General features: G+C 34.7%; 1 protein-coding gene across 3 annotated transcripts in view; it reads left to right on the forward strand.

Annotated features, from left to right (window-relative positions):
• Positions 1-13,985, forward strand: part of Eag (ether a go-go) — an 85,128-nt gene that overhangs the window by 14,963 nt on the left and 56,180 nt on the right. For all 3 annotated transcript variants that reach the window (XM_071726603.1, XM_071726602.1, XM_071726604.1), the window contains exon 2: positions 10,371-12,741. In XM_071726603.1, coding sequence (XP_071582704.1) covers positions 12,663-12,741 — 79 coding nt within the window. In that variant the 5' untranslated portion in view covers positions 10,371-12,662. The remainder of the gene's footprint in view (positions 1-10,370; positions 12,742-13,985) is intronic.

The raw sequence follows: 13,985 nt of genomic DNA on the forward strand, positions 1-13,985 counted from the left end.
TAAAAACCACAGTGGTGTAAGTTAAATTTTTAAAAATATTTCCTCGTGTGCATAGATGCAATCTGTACAATATATAAATTGCATCTATGCACACGAGAAAATATTTTTAAAAAATTGACTTACACCACTGTGGTTTTTACCCCTCCATATATAAACAGGATGAATCACTAAATGTGTTACAGGCTAATATTTTTGAAACTGAGCGAGATATAAAATTCTTATTTTTTCGCAACTGTTTGGTATCGAAACGAACGAAAAAAATTGACTTCATGACACAATGTCCGCTTCGATACCAAACAATCGCTGAAAAATTAGAGTTTCATATCTCGTACAATTTAAAAAATATTAGCCTGTAACATCTTTAATGATTTACCCTATATATCGTTATTTTCTTTCTTAAATTACCTATGCTGCAAGCATTTATAAGATGTAAAAATTTCAAAAATCTTTTCGCATGAAATATTTCTTTTCTTGACTAATCGTGTAATATTTCGTTAATTTATTCGATTGGATTCATATGTTAATTTGTGAAATCAAATGATTCTAATTAATATAGCTAATTTGAAGAATATGTATTATTTCAATCGAAAATTGGATTTTAATTTCTATAAACAGTAAAACGACACTATAAGAAACAAATTGTATAAAAGCCTGTTAAAACTGTGGACGATATAAAAGGGCGGAGAAAATAGAGGAGTGTATTTATATGATCGCGAATTTTTAGTGCGGACGCGGACGCGAAGTCGCTGTATAACGCTGCAGGGTGCAATTTTTTGCATGAGCGTCATGTCATTCAAATATCGGATCGTGTCTGAAAATAGGCCAAGTGCATTACAAAGGAAAAATAAAAAAAACTGAGAATTTAGAGAGTTTTATTTTCGGAACATGTAGAACGTATTTTACATTTCATGTTTTGACTGCACTTTTTCTAGTTTGACTCTGTATAACTTAATCTAGCGAGCTATTTGTCTTTGCTGTGACAACTGTGTGTAATCTTAATCTGCGAATATCTCACATATCAATCTTTGTGATGACGAGCCGATCCGTGGATTAACACTGATACAGCATCACACGTATAATAAACACATTATATTTTAACGTTTTTACTGTAAAATTATTAATCTCTATATATTAAAATACATATTTTATCTCTCTAGAAAAATTGTTACTTAAATTAATAGAGTATCTCTTATTAAAAATAGTATAAAAATATTTTCGATTTTTTGTTGGCTGAATTATTTGATGTGGAGCAGTATGATAATAATAGGGTTACTTAACATAATTATAGCATATGCAATTAGAAACTTTTTAGTCAGATAACGAAGTAATTATATTAAATTTTTAATCAAATACGTAATAGTTGTGGGAAACGTAATCTTTTTATATCTTTTTGCATTTTTTTGCATGAAAAAAATGAATTCTTGGTACTTGGACTCATTTATTTACAAGAGTTGCAGGTTTGTATCATTTCTTTCTTTTGCTCTCTAGATGAATAAAACTTCAATCGAATAGCGCGTACTTATCTACTTTCTCAGTTTTTGCCAGTAAACGATACTTTATGATATCTTTCTATTGTCCCGTTTTACATTTTTCTTTCCTTTACAACGTATTCTCGTGACAGTCGACTAGTAAATTCATCGCATACTTAAATGCTAAATCAAATTCGCGTTATTCTACACAAGGCGTGTAGAATAAGAAGTAAGAAGCGTTTTTATGTAGGAGGTCAAAACGACGACAGCAGTCGCCGGCAGCAGTCTCGACACCGTGGATTCTTCCGTTCTTTCCGAAGGTCATCGGAATTGTAATTCAACTTTTTCGGTGTTCCCCTACTTCTCTGCGTTTTTGCGCCACGAAACATGCGCGACGTTATTTAGCTCGGCGTGACATCGCCAGCAGTAGCAATTATTGTTAGAAGCAACGCGTTCTCAAATGACATCGGATTATCGGAAAGATAGCAAAGTCTCTGACTTGGGTTTCGTAAAGATGTTAATCTGACCATCTTCTTCACGCGAAACGAGATCATCTTTGTTACATTCCGGTGCTAAAAGAATTTTATGACATGTTTTATTCCTACGACGTTCAGAGACACGCCATTCGTAACATAATCGATATACAAAGTATAATAAGCAGACAAATACTTCCAACTTTGAGCGATAGATGTGAATATTCTAAGAAAACCTATATAATATATATGTAGGGTGAGTTGTTTATTTTGTGTGCCAATTATCTCCACCAATTATCTCGGAAAGTATTGGTTTATTGGAAAAATGTTTATAAAAGTTAATAAAAGTTGGAGGGTTCAGAGAGAGCCAATAATCTTATTAGATTTTGGGTCCGAGACTCTTGTTCGATCCAGTAGAATCCCAAGTTAAATTTTTTTAATGGGGGTTTTTATTTAAAAAATTTGACTTGAGCTCTACTGGATTTAACACAGGTCCCGGACCCAAAATCTAATAAGATCGTCTATTGGCCCCCTTTGAACCCTCCAACTTTTATCTGAAACATTTTTCCAATAAACCAATACTTTCTGAGATAATTGGCGAAGATAATTAGCACACGAAATAAAACTCACCAATATATATATATAGATATAGCAGAAATAACATAATTATAGATAATCATTACCAGTTATTAATTATATCACTATTCCAAACAAGATAGTATAAAACTGTAATTATTAATGTTATATGCATGTGATAATACATGATAATACACACACACACACACACACACACACACACACACACACACACATTACTTTCATGTATTTAATTTGTAACAATAAAAACGAGAATCAGTACTTCACAACACAAAGTAATATTAAAGATTGCCAATATTGTAGCACACTTTGTTTTGGAAGAATTATAGGAATTTAGATTTTTGATTTTTAATATTTAATTGTCCATTTTTGCGTTACATCATATTGATTGAAAATTAGGAAGAATTTCAAGTTAGATACTTTATGTTGAGATATTTTGCACAACAAAATCGAAAAACTATTTAAACCGAACTTTGAAGAACTCGGCAATATTACCTTTGTATAAAATAAACTACGTCAAACGCGTGGTGCGAAAGGTAAAAGACTGAAAGGATCTTTTCTTGCAACTAGCAAAGAAGCAAAATACGAATATATTCCATTCTTATAATCTTTCAGCCATCTAGTTTCAGGTTAGTCTTGGGAGTCGTTAATTTAGGCGATCGACTGGAACGCTTTGTTGAAAGTTTCTGCTTAAGCGCAGTTTTGGTGAGTTAACTTACAAAGTATCGGTAAAAGAAAATTAAAGAAAAATCCAAACGCAAAACACATTCATATAACAATACAAATGTTTGATCGATACATAAAAACAAATTTCAATTATTTTTAAGAATAATATCTTTTAATGTTGTATAAAATTACATTATGAAAACTTTTTATTAAAAAATTACGTAATTATATCACGAATTATGTAGCAATTATTTCAACTTATGATTGCTGAAATACATTCCTTGAGAATCGGACATAATCTTGGTAGATTCCTTATTGCTTAAGCAGTTCAGGAGTTTGCTGAATGTCAACAGGCGATTCAGCGAGCATTGTTCGAGCATGAGACAAATACCTTCTGGCAATTGGTGTAAGGCAAATGCAAAGGGAAGGCATACCCTTCGTGGAGAAAGGTCGATCGATATATGCTCCTTCGAAATGAGAGGTCGCTTCTTCGAGCATATCAGCAAAATAGTTTGGCTAAAGTAATTGCCATGGCCAATGGTGAATCGAACCTTGCCTACGAGGTGAATGAAGGTTCATAGCTTTTACTTTAAAGGTCAGAAAAAGTAAGAAGGACTGAAAGGCAAAGGAGACACAACTGAAAGCCATATTTCTGTCATCCGCGATCAATTCTATACGAATTTACAGCTATATGCTATTACTTATTGTTAGTTGTAGGTCGGTGTAAGTTCCTAATTAATTATCGATCGCATTTGTGGCGTACGGGCCGTAACAAGATTCAGTATCTCGTCACACTCGTTACAGGATGAAGGAAATAACTTTTAATGTTTGCGCGAGTTATTAATGCACGCAATTATTAGCTTAGCGTGGAAGCCGTTCCTTCTTTTCCGTTTTGTGTTTTTTTTATGAGTCAATTATACAGATCAGCTATGTGTAAAGATCTTTTCCTAACTTATTAAGATTTTTAAATACTTCAAAACATTGAACATCGTGCTTTTCCCGCACGCTTTTATATTTATCCGTTCACTTGTTCGTCCATTCTATCATTCTCGTCGATAATCTTATGAACTGATGTGTGAATAATTGCCGATGTAATCGTATAATTAAAATCAAAGAATCAAAATATACTCCAAATTAACCACATAATAAAGCTTAATGTGTTAATTAATTGAATAACCTATATATATATATTTCACTCAGTTCTTATTTTACTTTAGAATGATTTAGGAAATTGTATATTGCATATTGTAGTTTCCAAAAAATCAGTAACGCGGAATTGTGCAAATATACCTATTTAACAATTGCTCGCACTCGCTGAATTTTCTTACGTTGTACTTTGCCATAAGCTTATTCAACGATCGCGGCTCGTCTCAACGGGGTCATTCCGCGGTTACATAGACGATGATGATGTGGACCACGAATTAAGAAAAATACGACGCGGATCGATCGATCTCCAGAGAAGATGAAAAAGGCTAGTAAAGCGTAGTAGCGTGCTACCGTGCCAAAAACGTTCCAATGACGATGGACGTTTTGTACTATATAACTTACGCTTCTTCTAGTGCACTCTCGATATAAGTTAAATTGCGTGACTAAACTATACATTCTTTGTTAATGCTATTAACAATTATAATTGATGCTGAATCTTAAAATTAAAGGTACGGTAGATAATACGGTGGATATATATAAATATCGAACAAATGTGTGAAATCGAAGCATGTACATGTGTGGATCTTAAATATCACTAGAATTTTAACATATAGTGTGTAGTAGACATACTTATAACAATACGTGTTTATTCTGTGTTCGACCAAGATACATAAAAACTAAAAAAGAAAATGTCATATTTTTTTTCTTTATATTTGCCATAATACTATTACACTAAAAGCGATATCTCTTTTTTCCCGTTTTAAAATTCACTTCTTACTTTATCCTACTAACAATAAGTATAAAAATGATAAAAAAATTAAGAATAATTGCTTTCTCAGACATGCATCGAAATTTTAATAATATTGAGTATTTACAGCTACTAAAATTTTGTATATATCTATATCTATTGTTACTTTGTCCAACTCTATTAAAATTTCGAAATTGTAAATAATGGCTATTATCCCTATTATCGAATAATGTTGAATTAGAATAGAGGTAATCAACAAAATGTTCAAGATCTAATGCAGTTGATTCCGCATATATTGTCGCGTTTAGGGATTTTAAAAATATGTGAAAAATATACGAGAACATAAAGTGTATCCCAACAAAATCTCGGGTACTCGCAACTCGTGTATTCGCGTAAATGAGTCACGGTGCGTCTCGCTCCGCGCGTACTTGGCGTGAGACACTACTGTGTCTCTTGATGATTTACGCGGCATTTGTCATAGAATCAAATCTAAAAAGTTCATTTCTAATATCATAAAAAGGATTTTTTTAATTTGATTATTATGTGCAATGTAATACAAACATCTCGATGTTGCGTCCTTATGTCGATTCAGGTTTTTTTAACGCGAAACTAAGTTAATCGATCGTGTACGAACTACTTTTCCACTTTAGGTCGACCTTCGGGCGATATTAGAATTCTTGTAAATCCGGGCGAACTCGGCCTCTCTTTTCTAATATTGGTAACATTTGCCTGCACGCGAGGCATAAGTGCATTTAGCCTGTAAACTGGGACAAATTGGAAATGTCACATAACGACGAGGACACCGACGATGAGATATTGAGACAACAGTGTCGAGGTTGCAAAGAGTCAACATATTCTGTTTTTGGCCGTTTTCGAAAAATTAACTTAAAAAAACATAAGCTGAGCCTTTATATACAAATGCTAAATATAAGTGTATAAATTATCACGGATTCAAACTTGCTTGAATGTTTACGTTTGTTTTTATTACTAACATTTATCACGTTTATACAGTAATAGCAATTTCTTAGTAATTTCTGAATTAAAATAATACTATGTATTTTTTATTATATCGTAGGGGTGCGCATGTGATGGCGAGAAGAATTCAATAATACGACACATTGTTTCATTTAAATATTTTTAAAAGAATGATCGATATTGCATGTTATTTATTTTTATTATCCTACCTGTTATCTGCAAATTTAATTTTTACTACGTATTTATTGTAGAAAGCATTCTACTTTAATAATAATAATAGAGCTAATAAGATTCATGATGGTCTCGGAGTACTTAAGGGACAGACTTTTCTTTGACTCGAGGACTCATAACGACACTCGAGCTTCTTCTCTCCGGCATACATCTTGGCACCCATCTAACCCGCCTAGTCAACTAGCACTTGGATCACTTTTCTTCAACAGTTTGAGTAATCCTTTTGCAAAAAAAATGCAATTTCTAATCTAATTATTTGAATCTTATAAAATATAAAGAATAAATTTCGACTGTTTTTCTCGGCAAGTCACGATTTGTGTATGTTTGTCGCGAAGAACTTCGACTGTCTTCGATCGAAGTTTTTGATGACATATCGAATAACGATTTATTTTCCACAGATAAATTCAATTGGATTATTAATTTTGATTCTCCGTACTACAATGATTTATGATATTAATGCAAATATTGAGCACATAATTCTAGTTAGAAAATTTGTGTGCAATAGAGAGAGAGATAGAGAGGTGCGCGCGCGCGCGCGCGCGTGTGTGTGTGTGTGTGTGCAAGAAGAAATAGATTTCTAAATTTAACTGCAGCATAAGTTTGTATTTTAAGTGTTTGTATATCACTTTGTTTTCTCTCTCTCTCTCTCTCTCTCTCTCTCTCTCTCTCTCTCTCTATTCTCGGTAAGATTTTACTATAAATAGTGTAGATCGATAAGAATGGTTATTATTTTAATTTAAGCAATAGTAATATTGCCTTCTTAAACATTAAACGGTTTGTGTCACACTCACGTCATATTCTCCATTTCATCTTGGAAATACACTTTAAGTACCAGCTAGATTGAAAAGCGCTGCCTTAAGAGCTTTCGCGGCGGTGTATCGCTTTCATAAATAGTATCATAACATTCGTTTTACGGTGCTATAAATTTCCTAAGTAAAATTGATCTGCATATTAGATAACAATCTTCTCCTTATCGATCCGCACTAATATGCGCAAAATTTCGTAAATTGCGAATGTAACTAAATAAATAGATGTTTATAATTTATTTACTAACAAATAAAATTATACTGTGCATTTAAACCTATATTTAAAATTAGGCATCTCAAAATCGCTTATTCAATTGCATAAATTTATTTTTTATAATTAATGAAAAGCATTATAATTTATTTTTATTTCGGATTTGATTCTCCATAACATTCGAGAAAAATCATTGAATTTATGTTTTTCTTCAATTTTCGTTGCTCATAAGAATCAACTGTCTTTTGGAGACTCTCACAGATATCTTCGAAACTTTCTTCGCCGGTTTCCCGGTGAGCACCCGTAAGTTAATGAATGTCGGGATGTACCGCCACTCTCGTCTTATCGTGAATATCAAGCGGCAAACGCTAACTCTACGTCTTGCATCAAGCGAAGTTTCGTTCGATGCAAACTTTATAAACGTTGAGCGCAATCGCTCTGACTTACTTTTTTGTTTAAAGCATGCACAGATAAATATCCTATTATATATATATTTATATAAATTATAGAAATAAATTAATATTATATAATTGTAATAATAGTGTAAGTAACTAACAGTATAATAATCAGTAAGTAAAAAACTAGTAGGAACTGCATTTATTATTGCATTATAAATTTTTAGTTATTTAACCAAATAATATTGTATATAAAAATATAACTCTACATAAATGTATATAATTATATCAATATAAATATTAATTGGTGTAAACTCTAATCTTATTTGCTTTATATGAAGTAAAGCTATTGCATATCTTATCTTATAGCCCATAATATTTCTGAATACATAATGCAAATCTCTACATTTTCAGTGCATGCATTTCGCAATCTTGTATTTGTGACAAAACGATCGACCACCATATCGCGTAATGAAAAACATTAGCGAAGGTTTTGTTCGCATTTGTGATGACCAGCAACTAGCAACATATGCGGAAATCGCAATACTCGCAAAAAGTATGACTACCTGAAACGCAGGTTCGACATTGTCATAAGTGCTTGTATTTTGCTGACATTTTAAAAAAGCAGACGCATTGGAAAGAAGAGCGATTCTATTTTTAAAAGAATTGGCCAACGCAGTTGTGACAAGTTAAATACATACAGAATAAGAATGGATAAAACTCTCGCAGATATCTTCGCATTTTTATAAACGTTTCATAACTTCCCAATGGTTTTTGATATAACTGGTGATTTCAATGTTAAAGAGCTAAAATACATAGAAAGAGAGGAGGGAGAGAGATTGAAAAAAAATGGTTTTATGCATGTCCATAAATTTATAGAGCTAAAAATTTAGACGAAGGATTTATAAAGTTAATGATGTATGATTTGTGTGCATGTGTGCGTGCTTGCGTTCATGTGTGTGTGGGGGAGGGGAGAGGTATGTACGCGCGTGTGTCTCAAAGAAAATATAAGTATATGAAGAAGATCTATAAAGATATTATGTACGTGATGGAAAATTCAAGAGATTAAGAAAATTTAAATGCAATATTGTCATCTCTATAGCTGTCTATAGATTGCTATTATTTAAATGTCTAAATCTACTTTACGTGGAAGTAAAGCGTGTGAAATTATCGGAGTGTTTCAGATAGCGGTAGGTGTAAAGTATTGTTTCAATCGATTCGGAATTAAACATAGAAAACCGGGAGTATAAAGCGCGAAAGCAGTCATGCTACAATAATAATCGCGGCTCTAGTTCGATATGATGTCCAACGCAATTGAAGTTTCCGAGAATTTTATCACGTGCGTTACTTTTTTTATGCACGTTATATCCTCAATTATACTCACAAGTATTCTTCTTGAAAATTAATACCACCTCGGGATAGTGTTATTTTATCTTTTATTTCAAGGCAATTGGAAAAAAATATGTACGACTGATAAAAATTACGCGATGGACTTTATCGTGATATTCCAGGCTCGGGTTAAAATGACATCGTAGTGCTCAATCGAATTGCAAGTCTATATCGAGTGATCCCGTTTGTCGCTTCTATCTTAACCGCCATGTCCGTGACTGTTAGACTGTGTATCTCTATATTTGATGTACACACACACACACACACACACACACACACACACACACACACACACACACACAAATAGTTAGAGAAGGTCAATCAGCTCTAAGTATTCTTTAACATGATATTCATAGCTTGAGTACAGATGTAGTCGATGTTAATCGAAAAGTTGTAATAAAAACTAGAATGATCAAACAAATTTGATACTGTATAATTAAAAATTTTGCTTTATGTATTAAAAAAATGGCAAATGTCATTTTTATTTAAACTTGTCAAAAGTTTTGGAATATATAATAATACATACTAAAAATACTGCTATATTTATGTGATCGATCAAAATTTTATGGGACGTAACATATTCTAATAATATACATGAAGCTCTAATTGGGGACATACGCTTTATCTGCAAAGCTGTATAAAGAGTACGATATGGCAAACGCTGAATGCTCTATATACTTTCAACGATATGATCGACCACGCCCGCTTTGAGCATGTCGATAGGAATAGAGTTTACCAGTCCCGCAGGGACAACACACAATACATATTAATACATATATTTGTAAATATACCTTTTCCGAATTTATAACCGATTTTATGGCGAAGTTGCTGTTTTTAAAATCAGAATAAATGACGCAGCAGCGACGCGCTTGCGACACGAATGACGAAAGCATTGAATCGGAAAGTTTTCGAATAACATTAAAAGTTCAACTGCAACTGCTACATTTCTTCCAGCGCGAGGAAGTTATATTAGTTGGGACAATCGGGAACTAGATAAAGCCGATTTTTTTGCGAATCGAGTTTCTTCCAAGTAAAAACGCTTGAACTCAAAGAACCAGAAGATTAAATGCTACGTGATGAAACTAGTTGTAGTGCGATCTTAGTAGTCTACTTGAAACACCTTCCTATATACTATATCCATTTATATCAATAGATAATTAATATTCATTAATATCTTACGACAGCTCAATTGTAAAAAAATTATATAAGTCACGAAGTTACCCTTTTTCATAGTTACACGAAAACTTATTTTTTCTGTTTACAGCCTTTCGTTGCTATCGTCATCTGGACAGTTTCAATTACCGTCGTTCGCGCAATCATCAATCATCATCAGAAGATCTTTCTGTAAATAAGGAATCGAGTGTAAAGGATCACCTTGAAATACGCCAGAACTTGTCGAAGAACGAGACTCGCGTAGTCGAGTCGGTGACATCGAAGTGCTTCTCATCGCGAGGTAGCACACGAAGAAATGATGATGTGACTAGGTATCGGCAGTGGACATCTCACATCCGGCCGATCTCTATCGAGGGATGTCCTCCTCCGCGAATACCGCCTGCACAGACGCTGAGGAGGACGCCGAGGATGTGGAGAACGACGTCGCGGGTACAACGGCGCAGTCGTCACGTTACCTGTCGTCGTCATCGTCATCGTCATCGTCGTCGTCGTCGTTGCGAATACGTCACCGTCGCCGCGAGAGCGATCACTTGGAAGGATTGCGGTTAGATGGGTCATCGGTCGTGTATCGTCTGCCATTGTCCGACGACACTTCCGGGAGCACCGTCGAGGACTCACGCTCATCGATGTCTTCGGCGCGCGGATAAGAAGAGGGCATCGTCCCGCTCACCGCGATCACCGACAACATACGTAATCATTCTCGAGGGACGACGGCCAGGTGGATCGATCGACGCTGCACTCCGATCGATCGTCCACCTCCTCCTCCTTCTCCTCCTTCGCCTCCTCCTCCTCCTCCTCCTCCTCCTCGCCCGTGACAGCTCAATTGTCAGGCTCTTCCAACCGATACTTATTCCGCACGGATTCGACAAATTGTACGACCGCGTCCGCGAACGACCGACCGCTGGACCGACAACAACGGCCAGTGTCTTCGAGGCGAGGTCAGGAAAGTCGATAAACGAATTCGCCGAATCAAGCGTGCGCGGTCAAGCACGTGCGACTGGAATTCCGAATGAGTGCCGAACGTGCAAATCGATAAGCGAATTTGAAGCGCGCTCGAAGGTCCTCGAAAGGCCAGGTGGACCATTGACCAACGACACACCAGTCGCCGCCGTCGCCGCCGCCGCCGCCGCCGCCGCCACCGCCGGTGTTGAGCGGTCCTTTGGGTCAATACTAATCCTCTCGAGCATCGTCGGCTTCCCGGTTGAATCGCTGATCCAATTTGTTAAATCGATCCAGCGAAAGGATAGTAGGATAAACCGGCTCGAAAGAATCGTCGATCTCAAGAAACGATTCCCGATAATCGATCGATTGATTTTTGCCTTTCATCGATTATCAAGCGAGCGAACTATTATACGTGTTAAACACGTGTCAATTTTTCCGAGTAAATTGAGCGAGCCGGTAAATCAATTTTTCCAACCGGCTATTCTCGAGGCGATCGATTCCTACGAAACAATCCATTCTTCCTTCTCCTCGTCGAGAAAATCGTTGGTTCATGTAGCTGCGCCATTTCGTGCTGCCGTGATGACGTCAGGAAGGAGGACGTCGTTTAGGTGACGAAAGAAGTCGTTACTCCCATCTTCGCTATTAAGTATTTATCGAAGAATCATCGACGGAAGTCTGTTGTTGGACTTCCATTCGATCGTCTAATGGGATAGTAAATGGCACGAGAGTCGAAGATCTATGACAAAAAAATTCGCGGTCTTCTCTGTTTTTCGTTATTTTACTTCGGAAGTTTTGGTCGATCTAGAAATTGTGGGCAATCGCGATAATCTTCAACGCCGAAACAAAACGCCAAAATTGAATTGAAACTTGTCTCATAAGTTCTATAAGTAACAAAATGCTTTTATTGATTTGCCGGAAGTGATCATAAAAAACTACCAGGCGTTTTTTTTTCTATCGAGAGTGCTGCGGAATCATTTCATATTGTAAAATTGTAAAATCCCTCTGCAAACTGAGTGCTTGCTTCGGAGAGTCACTTGTTACACAATTACATAAAATCGTGTTGAAATTGTTTTAACGTATTCCAGACTTTCCCCGGATAAGTGCTGGCGCTAAATAGTTCGCGCGCGTTGTACGATACCAGTCTAATGAATCGTAATAGTGAATCGTCGCGTGAAGCGTTCGAGCGTTATCGCAAACGAAAGTGCGTGAGGTGTATCGTCATTTTGTTATATGTATATCAAGAGATATACCTGAAGTGAATCATTGGTGAAAAAAGAGTGAAAAAAGCAGAGGAAAGAGAGAAAGAGAAAATACGAAGGATTTTCGTTACGTATTGCTGGCAGCTGCTGGCAGCTTATAATCATCCTAGCCGGTACAAGCTGGCCGAGATCCTGATAGCCACCGCAGCGACCAGGATCCGGAACCATTCAATAAAGAAAGGATGCCAGGGGGGCGTAGGGGCCTGGTAGCCCCCCAAAACACGTTCCTGGAAAATATTATAAGACGCAGTAGCAGTCAACGTGAGTTTTTTCTTTTTTCTTGCATTATCGAGATATTGAAAAATAGGTAAACGATAGGTGAATAGGTAACCAACAACTGTTAGTTTATTTAGTAAATATTTTAATAATATTAAAATCAATTTGATAAATGATTGATGAATAAAGGATCTTTATATACTGAAATGAGCCGTACAGATAATAACACGTTTTAGTTAATTTTAAGTTTCTTTAATAAAATTTTAATTTAAAATTTAATTATAATGGAATATAATGTTAAAAATTGAAAGATCAAGATAACTGATAGCTTCTCTTAATATTGTCCTTATTGAAAAGATTACTCTCTCAAATTGATCAAACAATCCGTCATTAAATAATATTGCACAAAAATCCTATATGATCTTATAATTAGCTTTATAATAAACAAGCGCGTAGAATTTTTGTAAAATGTGTAATTAATGATTTATAAATTTGTAATTAAGGAACAGGTAGAAATGCAAAATTTTTGTTATTTTTTATTTAAGTAATTCTTAATTTAATTTTGAGCTTAATCAATTTGATAAAGTGATTAATTTTATTAATTTTGGAGAAATAAGGTGCATGGTGACATAAGTTAATTTGTCATTCTTATATATACATATTTGTTTAAAATTAAAGAGAAAAATTACTTATTATTAATTATTTATTATACAAATCAATATTTTTTATTATAATTCTGCATAGTTAGGTGAGTATTCGAAATTAATAATAATTTTATTATTAGTCGGGCTGATTTTCTAGTGTATAATAACATTTCATATTGTCGCATTGAGATTTAAACATTATAAATAAATCCTTTGGCAGTTATGGAAGGGTTAAATCAAGCATGTAATTCAATATCGATTTTCTTAATTGAAATGCCTTGAATTTCCGGAATCTGTAGGAATTTCCTATATATTCCTATATACGTTCAAAAATAGCAACAGCAATCGAACGAATAAATGATGGTGAATCTATTCGGTTGTATATCTTGATCAGCATTTTAGCTTATTCGTTTTCAAAGAAGATATGCGTAAAGCATCACGTAAAAACACATTTCAAGCACCATTATATTAACCAATGGGTCCTTGCGGCTAAAGTTTTAAAATTCAAAACTAATTAAAAGTTCAGCATAACCGTCAAAATTATATAGTTTGTGATTTTATTTCCATTCTTTTCACCAGACAAGTATCAAGTAACCACAAAAAATCGATATAATAAATCGATGCAATTTGATTTTTATCTTGTTT

The sequence above is a fragment of the Temnothorax nylanderi genome, unplaced genomic scaffold, assembly GCF_030848795.1.
Source record: "Temnothorax nylanderi isolate EJ_2023f unplaced genomic scaffold, tnyl_v1.0 TNYL_tig0010_pilon, whole genome shotgun sequence".
Classification (NCBI taxonomy): Eukaryota; Metazoa; Arthropoda; class Insecta; order Hymenoptera; family Formicidae; genus Temnothorax; species Temnothorax nylanderi.